The sequence below is a fragment of the Colossoma macropomum genome, unplaced genomic scaffold (genome assembly GCF_904425465.1).
Source record: "Colossoma macropomum unplaced genomic scaffold, Colossoma_macropomum, whole genome shotgun sequence".
Lineage (NCBI taxonomy): Eukaryota > Metazoa > Chordata > Actinopteri > Characiformes > Serrasalmidae > Colossoma > Colossoma macropomum.
Genome location: NW_023494809.1, coordinates 28,357,122 through 28,374,481, shown reverse-complemented (window position 1 = coordinate 28,374,481; position 17,360 = coordinate 28,357,122). Strand labels below are relative to the sequence as shown.

At 38.6% G+C, this 17,360-nt stretch overlaps 1 protein-coding gene across 1 annotated transcript in view; it reads left to right on the top strand.

The window, feature by feature from the left end:
* The window catches only part of pou6f2 (POU class 6 homeobox 2), a 211,116-nt gene that overhangs the window by 52,352 nt on the left and 141,404 nt on the right, over positions 1–17,360 (top strand). The window contains 1 exon segment of the mRNA XM_036558920.1: positions 8,212–8,309. Coding sequence (XP_036414813.1) covers positions 8,212–8,309 — 98 coding nt within the window.

Here is a 17,360-nt window from a genome sequence, read left to right as displayed (position 1 = left end):
TTTCTGTAGAATGACCCAGGTATATATCTCACAAAACAGATGTAAAAGATGACACAATGTCCAGTATATATGTTTTTTTAATATTGTGTTTTTTTTATTTCAATGCAATTTTTAAATACATTTCATAATAAAAGCACAAATCGACTAATTAAGGGCTTTTCCTCTATTTGTTGTTATTTATTCTTTTTTGTGTTATTTATTTATTCATTTATTTATATTCTGTATGTTATTGCATGATGTTATTTACTGCTTATTATTTTATTATTAACCATCTATTTTTATACTGTGTGTGTATTATAAATTGTAGCGCTTATAAATTGTGATCTTATTGGTTATAAAAATGTGATTTGTAAATATTAAAGCCACTTTTAATTGTTTTACCAAGCAAAATTGACCAAGTTGAGTCTTTGTTTTTCCTCAACATACAGACACAAGACAAAACACACATCATTATATCCCAGTGCAAAATAGACCTGCAGTCCCTGCTCTGACCTACAGCAGTGGCCATCCCAGATGAAACGGTCATCAGCAAGTGTGGTGTGTAAGCAGTGTGTGCACGGCCTGATTGCTAACTCTCTTATTAGGGCTGATCAGTGTGTGTGGTAGGTTAGGGTGGGTAGACGCGCGTCTGCCCTCCTGTAATTACGAGCTACGTAACCAAGGTGATTCCTGGACAGGTTGAGGTTAAAATCAGTTGCTTTCTTTTCATTTACACATTCTTGCTTTTTGTGTGTCTGTAGTTTAAAAACAGTGGTCACTTTTATGGTCATTCAAGTGCCGTTTAGAAAATTGGATTTGGAAAATAGGGCTGTGGTAAACGTTAATAGACAATCTCACGTTAGTCGGCAAATATATATGGATTGTCTTTTTCTGTAGAGGAGTGTGGGGCGCAAAGTGATGTCAGGTAGAATTCAACATGATCATTACGTAGTTAAACAGGTTCAAGCAGAACAAATTTCTCAATATTCACCCCGAAGACTGCTTTGGTACCATAAAAGTACTTTAGCCATAAAAATATCATGTTTTTGAGGTACTGTGTATAAGTCAGAATTCACATCAGTGTTATTAGATGCTATCCAGCCTCCACATGATGGTGGTAGTTTTTACACTACACAGTGTTACAACTAAACCTCCCTGAAGTAAACAATAGAGTCCATATCACTCCCATATGAACATGAAACACTTTATTTTTTCAGCTTTGTATTCACAGCGTCATCAAAAACATTCTATATACACCAATCAGGCATAACATTATGACCACCTCCTTGTTTCTACACTCATTGTCCATTTTATCAGCTCCACTTACTATATAGGTGCACTTTGTAGTTCTACAGTTACAGACTGTAGTCCATCTGTTTCTCTGATACTTTGTTAGCCCCCTTTTACCCTGTTCTTCAGTGGTCAGGACCCCCATGGACTCTCACAGAGCAGGTACTATTTGGGTGGTGGATCATTCTCAGCACTGCAGTAACACTGATGGTGGTGTGTTAGTGTGTGTTGTGCTGGTATGAGTGGATCAGACACAGCAGTGCTGCTGGAGTTTTTAAACACTGTGTCCGCTCACTGTCCACTCTGTTAGATGCACCTGCATTGTTGGTCCATCCTGTAGATGTAAAGCCAGAGACGATAGCTCATCTGCTGCTGTACAGTATGAGCTAATCATCCTCTTGTCCTTCATCAGTGGTCACAGGACGCTGCCCACAGGATACTGTTGGCTGGATATTTTTGGTTGGTGGACTATTCTCAGTCCAGCAGTGACACTGAGGTGTTTAAAAACTCCAGCAGCACTGCTGTGTCTGATCCACTCAGACCAGCACAACACACACTAACACACCACCACCACGTCAGTGTTACTGCAGTGCTGAGAATGATCCACCACCCTAATAGTACCTGCTCTGTGAGGGTCCATGGGGGTCCTGACCACTGAAGAACAGGGTAAAAGGGGGCTAACAAAGTATGCAGAGAAACAGATGGACTACAGTCTGTAACTGTAGAACTACAAAGTGCACCTATATAGTAAGTGGAGCTGATAAAATGGACAATGAGCGTAGAAACAAGGAGGTGGTCATAATGTTATGCCCGATCGGTGTGTGTCATGTAAATAAAATATGTTTCAATTTAGCGTGACAATATTTGCCATTCTACGATGTGGCAAAGTATAAATATAAATATTGCAGTGTGTTTAAGAAATTTGTGTCTTTCTGCTAGAGACTCCTATTGTGAAGGCAGGGCTGTGTCTCTGGTGTGGTTCAGAAAGAACTGGGTAAATTGGAGCTGAGCTCTGAGAAAGTGCAGACATGAGCTGAGTGTAGAGCGAACTGTTAGGCAAAACTGTGCATCAGCTGTGTCTCCTTTAACATATGGTGAACAACATGTTTGACAGACTTATTTCACGAATCATATTTTGATGCAAATACTTTTAGATTTAGACTGTAAAGCTCATCTGGTTCAAACAACATAGAACTGTTCTATCAGATCTTTTTAGTGAGCGTTACAACTGGCCCGTCAGTCTATTACAGTAGCCCTGTCTATGGCTGTGTTCAGACCGCCCCCCCCCAAATCTGATTTTTGGCATATCCAGATTGTATCCAGATTGATTTTTGATCATCTACACAGCAAAAAAACACATCAAATCTGATTTTTGCAAGTCAGATCCAAACATACTGGCGGTTCGAGGTGATTTGAAATGCGATTCCTGTTGGATTTTTACAGACGGGTCTCAGTCTGGATGCTCTGGACACTCAAATCAGATTTCAAAGTGTCTTTTGTGTCACTTGCAATGCGACAAACAGCATTGATGTCAAATCCAGAGTGACAGAAGTGCTGGGATTCAAGAAGAGTGCCAGAGTCATGCCTATGCCAGAGAATTCCGAAGAGTCCATCTCTCCCGCAACTGCTTTTGAAATCCGCATCACCAGCATAGCTATGTCGTTACTGACGCTATATTGTTACCAAGACAACCCATGCAGTTAGACTGGTGATGTCTGGACAGTCAAATGCAATCTGATCACTTGGAAACAACAGTGTGGACAGTCATATCAAAAGATCTGATTTGAGAAGCAAATCCAATTTGCCTGCAATCTGAACACAGCCTAGGTAGCGTTTTACTTGTGCTACTTTTGGTTAAATTGTTCACAAATGGCGAATAGTTCATGTTTTCATTTACTGCAGAGATGTGAAAGTTGCCTGGATAAAAATATGAATCTTGCCTAAATATTTCTCAGAAACTAAATTATGTTAGGTTGTCCCTGTAGATGTGGTTTCATGTTATAAGAGGAGCTGTAAGATGGGAAGTAAATGACATGTCCAGTTATCTGGGAGGGTACGTCCAGGCCTCGGGTAGCTGAAGAATGACAGCTCTGATCTGAAATCATTACATTCAGGAGACTCTACTGCCATCACAGGTCTCACTAATGCTGGGTCTAAACAGCTAATCCTCTTCTAAACTTACATTGGGATAAAACTGAGGACTTTGAACTGATTGTTTAAAGAGACACTCAATGACTGTGCATGATACATAACATTTGAAATACTGTACTGCTCTATTTTGTGCCTAGTCATAAAATAAAGACACCTAATACAAATAAATAAAGTAAAAAAATAAAGACTAATAATAATCTAATAATAATCAAATCAATCTCTGTGAGGGGACCAACAAGAGCCAATGAACCAGTTGGGAAAAAACACATAATGGTCACATTTTAGCATTTAGCATACCTCAATTCCCAAAAACGTTGGGACAGTGTGTGATGAGATAATAAAAACAGAAAGCTAATTCTTTTTGATCTGAAAATAGTACAATTACATGACATTTGATGTTTTACCTTATGAACTTGCCGACAGCACATTCCAGAGAAAGCTGTGACAGTTGCATGTTTACTATATCACTTTTCCTTTTTTTGTTTTGAGGATTAAAGACACTAATGAAATGTTTTGCCATTCCTCCATTATATGTTTTCAGCTTCAGAACTGACATGGCCTTCGCTGTTGTATTTTGCGCTTATTATTGTGCCCCGTGTTTTGAATGGAAGGCAGATCTGGACTGCAGGCAGGCCAGTCTAGGACTCACACTCTGTTGACATAGCCATGCTGTTGTACCATGTGCAGAATGTGGCTTGGTGTTAAAAAGCATGAACATCTCTGCTTAATGGTGCCTTTACAGATGTGCAAATTATCTATACCATTGGCATAATAATACCCCCCCACACACACACAGCATGACAGATGCTAGATTATCAACTTTACGCTGGTAACAATCTGGATGGTCCTTTTCTTTTTTGTCCCAGAGAACACTATTTCCATAAACAGTCTAAAAGGTTGACTCATCAGAGCACAGTACGCGTTTCCTCTGAGCATCAGTCCATTTCAGATAAGTCTGAGCCCAGAGAAGTCAGCAGTGTTTCGGACATTGTTGATATTTGACATCCACTGTGCATAGCACAGTCTTAACCTGCATTAGTTGATGCAGCAACAAATGAAATTTATTGACAACAGTTTGTCAAAGTATTCCTGAGTCAATGTTGCGATATCCATCATAGAGGCATGCCTGTTTTGCGTGTTCACTCCTAGCAGTAAGGTGTCCTGATTTTAGTTGAGATAGAGGGGGTAGGGCGAAGTGTTGGGGCTACATGACCCTCCAAACGGAGGTTTTATAGAGACTCCAAACAGAGAGTTATGAGAAAAATGAAAAACCGACAAGATGGCTGAACAAGAGACCAAAGAAACCCACAAACGTGAGAATTTTCTCTGTTAAAAAATTACCATAACCGCTGTATTATATTAGTTTAATGTCGTTTCAGTGTATAATGGTCCTTTTCTTCATAACAAGCATTAAAATTCGCTAACAGTATGCTGATGTCTCAGTAGCTAGCTAGCTAACTTTCCCATTCCACCTTAAATAGTCCAGCAGTTCTGACGCCTAAAGTGCCAGAATGTAGCTGCTGCTCCATTTAAGGTGGAACAGGAAAATTTGAACAAGAAGCTGGTGAATATCTGACTTCAGCTTCATATCACTGAAGAATTAGGGGGGGGGGTGATAATAAATAGCTGCCCCCCTCTTTGAAGGCATATGATGCCCTAAATGTAACTAAAGCCCAGCAGTGAGGAGCTGAACTTTACCCTCCTCTGCTGTCACTGCAGACTGGCAGGGTCGCCTACAGAGCAGCGCTGGTAGCTGTTAATGAAGTGATGCTCTTTTTATTTGAGGGTCCCATTTCAGAGGGGAAGATTTCATCCACCACCCCTTATAACTCAGTTCCAAGGGGCAAGGTGACACTCGAAAACAAGGGGTAGGGGTAAAAATAAGAAATGGGACTGGGCCCAAGTCTCATGGACAGACATAATGGACAGACTTACCTATCAGGTAACGTACTCTGGCTAACTACAGTTGGCAGAAGGAAAAAAGCGTAATGCAAAGAACAAAAAGACAAACAATCAGCATTTTATTCGACTTTTTAACACAGTGCTCACCCTGCGTACCCTAATCGCTGCACTGTATGGATTTATTGAAGTCTTTATATACTGTACAAGGTCAGCTGGATGTGTGGGCCTTTGTTGGTCTGATAACATTTTCAGGGTTCATCATTACAGAAGAGTTCAGCCTGAATGCTGTGTCTTTTCAGCCAGGCTGGAGAAGAGAAAGGCACAAGAATGAAGTCATAGGCTCCGCAGGTTGTGGTTGGTCTTTAAGTGCTTTCTGAATGTTTAGAAAGATTCACCGCACTGTGATTAATGAAAAGTCTGCCTGAAATTAAGGAGAATGGGGGAATACATCTTCAGACTGTTAAAGATGTTTTTGAGCAACACAGAATGGATCTAGTTTGGAGTTTAAAGCAACACACTTTTTTTTTGCTCTTATCTGTCAATCACATATACCTTTTTTCTATATTCTCTTGCTGTGTGTTTGTGTGTTTGATGATGTCAGTGTGTTTATTGCTCATAGATGGACTTGGGAATAGATATGTGTGTGTGTGCATACAGTGCATGCATGTGTGTGTTTGTGTGTGTTTGTGTGTGTGTGTGTGTGTGTTTGTGTGTGTGTGTCTCTGTGTGTGTGTGTGTGTGTGTGTGTACAGAGCCATTTCTTGCCATAAGTGATACGGGAAGTTACTCAGGGCCTTTAGATACAAGGGTATGCACAGTGGGGCCTGACAGCAGTAGTGATACTTCTATTGGCCATTCTTTTTTTAATTTAATACAAATTTGTCATTTTCAAGTTGTATCATCAGCACATCAATTTAAGTAAATGTAGAACCTTTGAAGTCTTTGATATATATTCATTTAAGAATTTCTTAGTATTTTTGCTTTAATGATAGTGTGAATTCAACACTGCAGTGGAAGGATAAAGACCCCCCCCCCAAAAAAATCAGAACTTTTTTTTTAACAAAGACTTTAACATGTTCTATGTTTGTAATTTATAAAATGTATTTTTGAACAAATTTGCTTACATTTGAAAAGTGACCAAGAAATAGTGCAGAACTTCGAATATTTCTTCATTTTAAAAAGTCCCAACTTTTATTTACATTAATGTTTTCGAACATTAAGACGTTCTGTTGTCTATTTAAAGGTTTAAATGAAAAAAATCTCAGTTTTTTAAAATGCTCTCAGGCTTTTACATCCCATATATATATATATATATATATATATATTCATGTGTGTGTGTGTGTGTGTTTAAATACTTTAGATATGTCACGCCTCCCTCAGCCAACTCGGTTGCCTCAGACTACAATTCCAAGAACCCCTCACTCCATCACATGACTCAGGACTGATCCAGATCCACCTATCACCATTCAGCCTCTCTGTACTTCTAATTACTTTCACCTGTTCTCCAGTGTATTTAACCACATCTGTTTGTACCTCCTCTTTCTGAAGTATTGTCACTGCTTGCTGTGCGTACTGAGCCTTTGTCCATGTCTGTTAACCAGACACTGTGTATGACCTGTTTTCCATTTATGACCTCGCTTTTTGTCTTGCCTTTTTGCTCATTTTTGGTTCTCCGATTTTCAACTCTCTTTTTCTGTTCATGACTGTGTTTTTGGGTCGGCCTTTTAATATTAAGCTCTTAACTTGCCTCGTCTGCGAGCATCAGGTTCCGTCTCCCACCATTACAGTATATTTATATATGCATGTATTAGATTTTATGTTTTGTTTTTTCCTTAGCAAACTTGCTTTTAAACTCAGCAAATAAATAGGTACAGTGCATGAAAATTTGCCAAAAAATACCATATTTATATGTGTATCTGTGTAGAGAGCCTAACAATGTATCCCTGTGAGAAGTTACATCCCATTGTTTTGAAGTAAATGTTCCTCAAAGTCTGAAAATCAGTGAACATTAAAAATTGTCTCTACCGAAACTCTTATTTTCTGCAGTTTAGTGACTTTTCGTGTTTAAATGGAAAATATGATATTTTTTTAATTTGATGTGTGAACGGCTGTTCAAAGCTGCGTTTGCTGGTCATGTACTGTCTGTGTTTTTGAGCTCAAAATGAGCTAAAATTGTCACCACCGAAACAGTCACTACTGAAACATCTGGTAAAGTTTCTGTAGTAATATGATTGTTGTGATAGTGACAAAATGGATTGTTCAGTCATTTGTTTTAATAGAATAAACATCATTAAGGTTTAGAGTCACTCAAAGCAAAATGATTTTAGCAGTTAAAAAATCAGTTAAAAGTCGCAAAAATGTGTTTTCAACTCTGACTTTGAACCAGTTCAGTAAAATCATCCATATATGTAAATTTCTTGGTTCTCATGAAAAAAAATTGCTAAAAGAAACTTCAGTGGCCCTTTTATAAAGTGTGTATATGGAACTGTGTGTGTGTGTGTGAGTGAGTGTGTGTGTTTACAGGTCAGAAAGACTCTGCGGGATGTAAGTTGATGAGCGGTGCTGAAAGGGAGGAATAAAGTGATGAAATGAGCTGCGTGTGATGCAGCTGATGTGTGTTTAGGGCTGAATGTGTTTATCTATTGATAAAACACTTTACCACAACACTTACAGAGCCCCCGCTGAGGGCTCACTGCCATCACAGCGTGACTCTCTGTCTCTCTGTCTGTGCGTGTGGGGGGAGAATAAAAGCAGAAATGGGAAGCAATGATAGTATATACTGTTTTTGATAGTTTCCTTGCTGTGGAATTGGAATAGAATTTGTAAACAAGATTTCTGGGGTAGGAAAAGTAAAGCTCTCTTTCTCTCTCTCTCTCTCTCCTGTGTCAGGTGTTAGAGGTGGTTCAGTCCAGTCTGATGCGAGCAGTAGCCCTTCTGAGCATGGACACATGGGCCAGTCTCATCCAGCTTACCCCGTTGGACCACAGGTAAATACCAACTCTCAAACACTCACACCTGTCACAGTTCAGCCAACACCACTTGTGTTAAACTTGTTAAGATTTTCCAAGTAATATTTGATTTTTTAAGTAAATAAAGGTTTTGATTTGTGGTTCGGTTCCCTCGGTTTGGACCAAAGCAGAAAATGATGCAAACAAAAGTCATAAGGGTAAAAAATCACAACTGATTTTGTGATATTTATCTGATGCCAAGAACTGCTGGAACAAAAACTCCAGATGACTTTATGAGCTGGTGTGCTCTGGTCTAACTGGGCTTTATGGGTTCAATGTGCTTGTTTTATCTATGTCTTGTGAAATTCTAAAGCAATAAGCTACGATAAGCTGTGGCCATGAAAATATTCTCATCTTTTCATAGAAACAAAATCAAACAATGCATTATTTACATTTGCGGCATTTGGCAGACGCTCAACTTCCAGTGTGACCATTTTACACAGGTAGGCGAAGGTAGTGTTAGGAGTCTTGCCCAAGGACTCTTATTGGTATAGTGTAGGGTGTTTGCCCAGGTGGGGATTGATCCCCAGTCTACAGCGTAGAAGGCAGAGGTGTTACCCACTACACCACACCAACCACTTTATCCAATAGGTTGCTCCTTTTAAAACTGTCCATTCAATGATTTCCAATTCAGAGCTCATGTAAAGGCATTGGGTGGTTTTAAACCCCTTTTGTTTACATTCAGAGCTTAACAAAGAAACAAGAGTAGCGCTGTGATACATACAGAGTTTACAAACATAATTCTATTAAATAAAAATGAACTAATAAGTACAGGCCTGCATTTTTTAGTTCCCAGAAAGCATCAGGTCTTCTCTAAGGCCTAGAAGGCCCTGAGGGTTCCTCTCTGCCATAGATCATGATGTTACACTGCAAAAAAAAAATCACTTGACAAGATACTATCTTAATTCTAGTTGTTCTATCTAATATTTCTTATTTTGAGATGGTTGTGCACTTATTATAAGATTTTCTAGCTTATTTCCAGACATTTTTACCTGTTTTAAGTAATTTTATCAAGAAAAAAATCTCATTATATTGGCAGGTAACTTTGCTGGTTTCAAGCACACTTCTTAAAACAAGCAAACTTATCTGCCAATATAGTGAGATAATTTTACTTAGTAAAATTAACTTAAAACAAGGAAAAAATGTCTAGAAATAGGTTGAATAATCTTACATTAAGCTCACAAGAATCTCAATTTGAGAAATAGTAGATATATTGACTAGACTCACGATAATTCTGATTTGTCTGATTAGTTTTTAATCTCCTCAAACACATTTTAAATGCTCAGAGACTTTTATTTTAGAAAATAAACTAAGGCAAATATTACAAACAACCGAGAGAAAAAAATTAATGACTAGGCCTGATATGAAATGATTTTATAGAAAGTGTTGTTGCTGACGCTGAGCCGGAATAAAATTATTTACTAAACTAATTTACAAAGCGTAACTAAAGACAGGAATGAAGGAAAAATAACTAAATTGCACTGAGTGGAAAACGAGTGATGATAAGTGGAATTTTGGCTAATACTCCAATACTATCCTTAACCACTGGTGGGCCGCCCGGAAAACGCTGAGCAAAATGCTAGTGGACCACCAGCTTTGCCATCACCGGGACAACAGTGGCCCACTATCCTCTTGCTATCAGGGTTACGCTGTGACTTCTATACCTTAAAGGGGAATTTCACTAATTTTCCAAAATTTCTGCACGATAATATGGTTAAGATGTAAACAAAGTGGTTCAGAGTGTTTTGATGTGAGCTACTTCGTTTTGGAGAAAATTGTAGAATCAGATTTGCTTACAGTGGCAGTGATAGGAACCAGACATTTAAAGAGTTTAATACTTTTAAAAGCTCTCTCACAGTAAGTTCTTCCACGAGTGGTTATGAATACACTGCCTGATGCTTGAGATGTAGTTTTGAGACAAAGCTGTGGTCTAAAACATATTTTTTTAATCATGGTTTAGAGGTACGTGAAACATAGTCCTTGAAGAACACCTGCTTTTACCACTAGTTTACCATCAACATTTCATATAAAGCTCAGAAGACTCGTGTAGGTTCACTGGTGGTTTTGGATAGTAAATAAAATGGCTATATTTATGTTGTAGACATGGTGACCCCTGGTTCCCATCACCACTACTGTAAAGAATTCTGAGTCTTGAAGTTTCTCTAATAAGCCTTAGGCTCTAATAAGCCTGGGGATCCAGTTCAGGACCACAATGTCCACACGAGACGGTCCTGATTAGCTGAACACGGAACACTTGGGAACACACACAGTAAGAGAAAGAAGTATGAAAGTTATCTAGCGCCATATCTCCCGCTGTCCCTCTGCCCCTCGCCAGAGCCTCGCTCTAAAATATGAACCCTGTCAAGACGGCAGCGCCAAAACAAACACTTTTTCAGCCACGGTGCTCTCTCTGCTCTTGCCATAGCCAATTCCAATGTTTGGGGATCAATATGTTTTGATGGATTCTCACTCCGCAGTCGGATATTGTGCGCTCTGCCATTACGGAGCTGGATCCGTAAGAGGGCAGTTAGCCCTACATGAGTCCGTCTCTCTCTCTCTATCTCTCCAGCACTCTCTTCTGGCTCACACAGGCCTGCTATCAGTGTGATTGTGGGTAATCTCTCAGCGGCTCCCAGGCAGCTCTGTGGGCCCCTGGGTTCATCTTAAGGAGGGTGAGGGTGTGATGTATGGGGGTGATGGGGGGGAGTGGTGGGGAGGTTCACTGCTAAAAAAGTCAAAACAAGGAGAAGTAAGCTGTTTTGTTAATTCTTTATTTTCAGAAGTTTCATTGAGGATTGCAGAGGAATTTTGTAAGTTAATTGCGAAAATTGATGCCAAAATTGCTGCCGTCCACACTTCCCTCCCTCCCACCACCTCCGAGACAAACCATTAGACAATTACACATTCAGCCTTTCACTGTGTTGAGAGATGCTGGCTGTCTACAACACTATATTCTGAAGATGTGTTTACTTAGGCCTAACTAGAAAACAACAACAATTTTTTCCCTTTATTCTAAATTCAGCAAGTAAACACTGGTTGTGCATTAAATGTGCAGAAGTGTGTTCTCTGTAGAGGAGGTGTTCACTTATTTAGCCCTAGGCCGAGTTCACTACACAACTTTTAAAGTCTTAACAGATTATAAAAGACTGAGCATCTCCCACTATACGGCTGGTTTTTGCAGAGTTTTCTGGGCGACTGAAAACTCACTGAACTCGTGGAAACTCACGCATTCTCCCCGTTACTAAGAGACCCAAATAAACAAACGTGGAGCTGCTGCTGCTGTTTTCTCTGCTGTTTGCACCGACACACTAAAGAAGCAGCAGGTAAACATGTTTAAGTGAGGATCATGGATTTAAAAATGTGATCACTGTGGTATTTTGTGCATGTCACTCATGCCATGTGCTAATGCACCCCTATACCATCGTGAATACTGGCTTTTGAACTGTGTGCTGATAACAAGCTGAGTGGTCTTTGGGGGGACACAGTGTCCATGATTACCGAAAAGAATTTCAAATGTAGATTGATCGGACCACAGGATGCTTTTCCACTTCGCCTCAGTCCGTCTTAAATGAGCAGGCCCAGAGAAGGTGGCAGTGTTTCTGGATCCTGTTTGTATATGTTTTCTTCTTTGCGGTTTAGAGTTTTAATTAGCATTTGTGGATGCAGTGATGAACTGTTTTCACAGACAGTGGTTTTCAGAAGTGTTTCTGAGCCCATGCAGTGATTTCTAGTACAGAATCATGTCTGTTTTTAATGTAGTGCTGTCTGAGGACCCAAAGATCACAGCCAGCAAATACTGGTTTTTGGCCTTGACCCTTTCATACTGGTGAACCCCTCCTCTTCCATCTTTACGTCTGAAAAACTGGGATGCTTTTTTATACTCAGTCATGTTACTGACCTGTTGCCAATCAATTACCAGGTGTTTTTTTTAGCATTACTTAACTTTACCAGCCTTTGTATATATATATATATATATATATATATATATATATATATATATATATATATATATATATATATATATAATGTTCATGGGGTCCTTCCTTTAGATATCATTAGGAAACCATTAAATGTATCTAAAATCAGCCCCAGAGCACCACATAAACCATTATAATTCCTTACACTGTGACATCAACCCATCAGGAAAGCACAAAATACCATTAGTGACTATTGGTCACCACCAGAAACGAACAGGCTTAAGATGCAAACAAACATTAATGCAGTACAAATAATGTCTTCTTTAAAAAAAAAGTTGAAATCTTATAAGCCAGTTGGAAGAACAAAGTTTGATTTCACCAGCTCACCTGATTTAAAGAATTATTTATTTAAAATATTGATAAGTCAAATGAGTTTTGGATGATAACTACAAATAATACTGGACTTCTTTGAGGACATGTTTTCAAATGGTTAAGCTAACACATAAAATTGCTGCTTATTGTATGAATGTTATTAGCGTTTATTCTGATATCATGTTTGTTTGCCCAGATTATTTAAATATAATCCTCTCAGGTGTCTAAATTTTGCTCAGTGCCGTATGTAGGGGTGTGCAACGTGTCTGACTGTGTATGTGTAAGATCTACATGCGTATATTGTTCATGAATCAATGCAAACTTGTGTTGTCATTGACTGTCTGTCATTTTCACATTTAAAATCCTGCTTCAGATGTTTTGAATATTGGATATGCTGATGAATTAAAGCAGCTGCAGCTCAATTTCAGAATGAATCCCAAAATGGAATTGATATTGTGTCAGGCTGAGCGCCGAAGCCATAATCTAACTGTTTTTGCAATTAAAGGCCATTAAAGTGGCTGAAAACGTCATCAGAAGAGCAGTTACTCAAATTGCTCTGAGGAATGGTGAACACGGTTAGCTGAGCATTGATTTGCTGTGTTTCTGTATCTTTAGGAAAAGGAAAGCAGAGATTCCCTACAATGTACATGTAATGTCTCAAGCTGTAGCGAATTTAGCTGCTTCCAGGCTGCACCACAGTCATATCCCCCAAAGTGTCCCGGTGTAGGGAAAGCGAATGAAGGTGAAGCGGGAGCAGGCAGCGTGACCCAGATAAGCGGGAGAGATTTGGAGTGTGGAGTTGTTGAGCCGTTTTAAAGAGTGTTTTGATCGGATCCTATTTCACAGCCACGCCGGGGTTCAGATCCCATCGCCGGCCGCCCAGTAGCACGAAAACCGGGGGCTGATGGGAAAACACGGAGAGCTGTTTGTGAGGGAGACATACATAAATAAATAAATAAATAAATAACAGTTGATTATATGTATGAATAATCTAGACCTGCTGTATGCAGACCAGTTTACCACCGTTTTCATAACAACTTCCCAATTAAGAGGGTTAAAGTGTTCAATGAACAGTCAAATGTGCCCAGTTTGTCCCCAAACGCAGTCAATTAGCCAAGACATGCTGTCAGAAATTCACTTCTTTAGTTCTGCACTAGAGCAACAAGGCTAACGTGGCTAAAACTAAAGGAAGCGTATAGCCTGTATTAAACTTTATTTATCCTGTAATTATACAGTTCGCTTATAACCCACTTTCACTCACTTTTAGCTATTAACTTTTAGCTACTAGCGCTCAAGTGGCTTTTGTGTGCATCATTGAAAGAGAGGAAACTGGCATCCCACACAAGACTTGAACCAGTGAATATGCACCACTATTAGCTTGATGGAAAAAGTTCTTTAGAAATTAGACAGAGAGAGAGAGAAACACCAGAAAAGATACCTCTTTATCCAGCCCGGACACGTAACAGTGTACATGTGGGTGGAGTGTCAACTGTGTTTTACTGGCAAATTCACCCCTTGGACCTGCCCCTGTATTTGAGATTACTTAGCAACTGTTGAATGTTTGAAGCAAGTGTGCCTGCAGTTTTTATGAAGCTAACTGGTGGATTGAAAACGTCCTTTATTCACAGTACAGACAAAATTCAGGTTTCAAAATGGCAGCTACTTTGCGTTTAGCTTTGCAACACACTTTTGTCCATCATTAGAGATAACAGTTCATTTGTGATGAGGGGAAAATTGTGTGAATGTTATTTTTCGCCAAACTATCACTATTAACCATCAACTTAACTGCTATACCACTGGAAAGGGAGGGAGGACTGTTCAAAATATTTTTGACCCATTTTCATAAGTGCTTTGCAACTCCATTTCATACCAGTCGAGCATCTCTTTTGCCTGAAGAGCTCATGTTTTATGACATGCACTTGTTTTTTAATGTAAAAAGTTTCAAAGTTTTCAAAGTTTCCAGATTTTTTGTATTTTTTTCACTGATTGGCCCAACTTCGGATAAGGCCAACATGAAGGACAAGTTATTTTGACCTTTTGTTGACAAACCTCTTCATCAATTAAGATGTCAGAGGGCAGAGGAGCAAATTCATCTAAAGCTTCCAAATAATAGAGCGGTCTGATCTCAGCTATCTGATTCAGTATTCACTCTAGACCTCAGCTTTAGTGGCTCTTATGCAGGTGAATTCCTTCTATTAGGCTCTGCTTGGCCTCCTGAGCAGCCTAATGAAGGCTGTTTCAACAGCCCCGTCTGGGTCAAGTGTGTTTTTAATGATACCCCAGTACATGGTGGAATGCTCAAACTAAGCCATTAAAAGGAGCTTGAAATCTTTTCTGTTTGGCTTCTCTTTACTAATGACGCACAAACCAATGTTTTCCCAGTGTTTTAGGAAATATTTCCATTTTTCCATGTAATGAGTTGCTTGATGTACATCCCCAAAAACGAGCTCTCTGGGTGCTTAAAGTACAAAACGAAAAACTCGCTTACTTTTTTATATTTTTTTCTTTTTATGTTTTTTAAATGTACTTCATCAAATGAAGAAATGTTCATTTTTGGTGCAGATTTGGTGCAAAAAGTTAAAGCAAATGAAAAGGTTTGCATGTAGAGACCAAAAATCATGAATTAATCCACCAATTAATGTTCTAAACTTAACATGACATGCTTATGTAGCTAAACAGGTTTAGCAAGAATGTGCTTTTGGTCATCTTCTCTTGTTCCCATAGCAACATCATCTGTGAATTTTCACAGAAATCGACTGGTTTGAGATTCACCCTCTTAACTTTGCACCATGAAAGTAACATTTTTCATCACAACTGTTTTTTTGGTGACTGAATTATGTGCATAAATCACACCTATCCTGCTTTATTCACTCTCTCGGTGGCTGTGATATAGCACCATTTTATGTTTAGCATATAAATAACTCACAGTGAGAGCGAGCCAGGATAAAGTACAGCCTCCACACATAGGGGGGCATAGTTTCATAAGCCACCCATAGTAAACACTGAATAAGCCTAAATACCTCTATGTCAATTAAAAAGTAATCTTTTTCTAACTTTTTATCCATCAGTTCATCAAAAATGTGTATAAATATTCATGTTAGTAAAATATGTTTCCATTTGATCATGCTGAAATTTGCTGTTCTACTTTTTAATTCTGGCATTTGCTCATTTGCGTCACTTTTGTGCCACTTTTGGCTGATTTATTCTCAAGCAGTAAGAGTTTCCATTCTCATTTTCCCTTTTTTCGTTTGTAGCAGAGATGCATTTGTTTCTTATATAAATCAATTAAATATTTTTTTAATTGTTTTAGTATTATTTTATACCACAGTATATCAATATAACACATATAACACATATTGGCCAATACATTACACAAGGAAGAGTATTTGATTCGAGTTTACTTCCCACCCCCAAATAAAGACATTTTCACTGTATGGAAAGCAAAAAAAGTTCAAACTTGTTCTTCGGTTACTGAGCTGCTTGTGTAAAATCACAAAATCCAACCTTTTATTACCTTAATCACTTTCTTGTTGCCGACAATGCAACGTTTTGAAGCAGCTGACAAGCTCACAGCAGGTGCTAGTTGGGCTTTAATACAGCCTCCATACTGAGGAGTTAGCCGTTACACTGTGTTACGACTAAACTACCTTTAGTAAACGACAATAAAAATAAAATAAAGTGAATTTTGTCTTTTTGTTCCATATTTACACAGATTTAAAATGAAAAAAGAGAAAACAGGGATTTTCTTCTGCTTTATTAGTGTCTTTCAGATATTAGTATTTTGGTTTTTATTAAGTATATTAATGAAATTACCTTAACAGCTGGTAAAGCTGTAGTTATACAGAAACAATGTTTCATATTTTACTAGTGTGTGATGTTTTTATTTGCTGTCCAACACTGGACAAAAAATAAATCCATCATTATTTGACACACAGAGTCATGTCAGTGTTCATACATAATTTGATATGTGTGTATCTATCAGCTGATCTGTCGGTCTGTCTTATAGATTATAATATATAATGCAGTTTGTTTGGAACATATATTTGTTTCTTACAAAATAGAATTACATTGAATTAACTTTGTTTGCACTGATTCATTAGACTGTTCTAGCAGGTGTTAAACTGACCCTCTGTCTGTTACAGTGAACCCACCCATGGGGTAAACCGGAATACTGCGCTTCCCGTCATTTTGTGTGGAATTGTGTATGAATGGTAGGAGCTAGAAACAAAGTTCAAGTGTTAAAAATATGATAATTCCAGCTTAAAAAGCCAAACAAAAACCAAAATGTGTAGGTTGTGCTCCGCTCTCCCTACTACAGGTCAGCTTTAACAAAGCTAAATCACAACAGTACCAGTGCGTACAGTCAGAAACGAGTCGAGCTGGTTTCTTTATGAGGCGGATTGTCTTTTAATATCATTCCCTTCCATGTCGCTCCATTCTTCGTGTCAGAGCGGAGAGTGACGTTCACTTTGAGATGAAGAGGGAATGTTGAAAGGCTGTCTTTGATTTTGCGCCTCCAGAATCCAACATCACACGCACTTAAAACAGCAAGATTAAGCATATGTCACTCCACTCTGTCACAAGACTCTTTGTTGTTGTCCTTTGAGTGGTTAATTGATTTTTTTTCCTTCTCTTAAGTCAACGTTCAAAGACTCTCTCGTTCCAAATGAAATGACAAACGGCACATTCTTGAATGTTAAACAAAAAGATTCGCACATAATCCTGTGAAGCAAAATTCCCT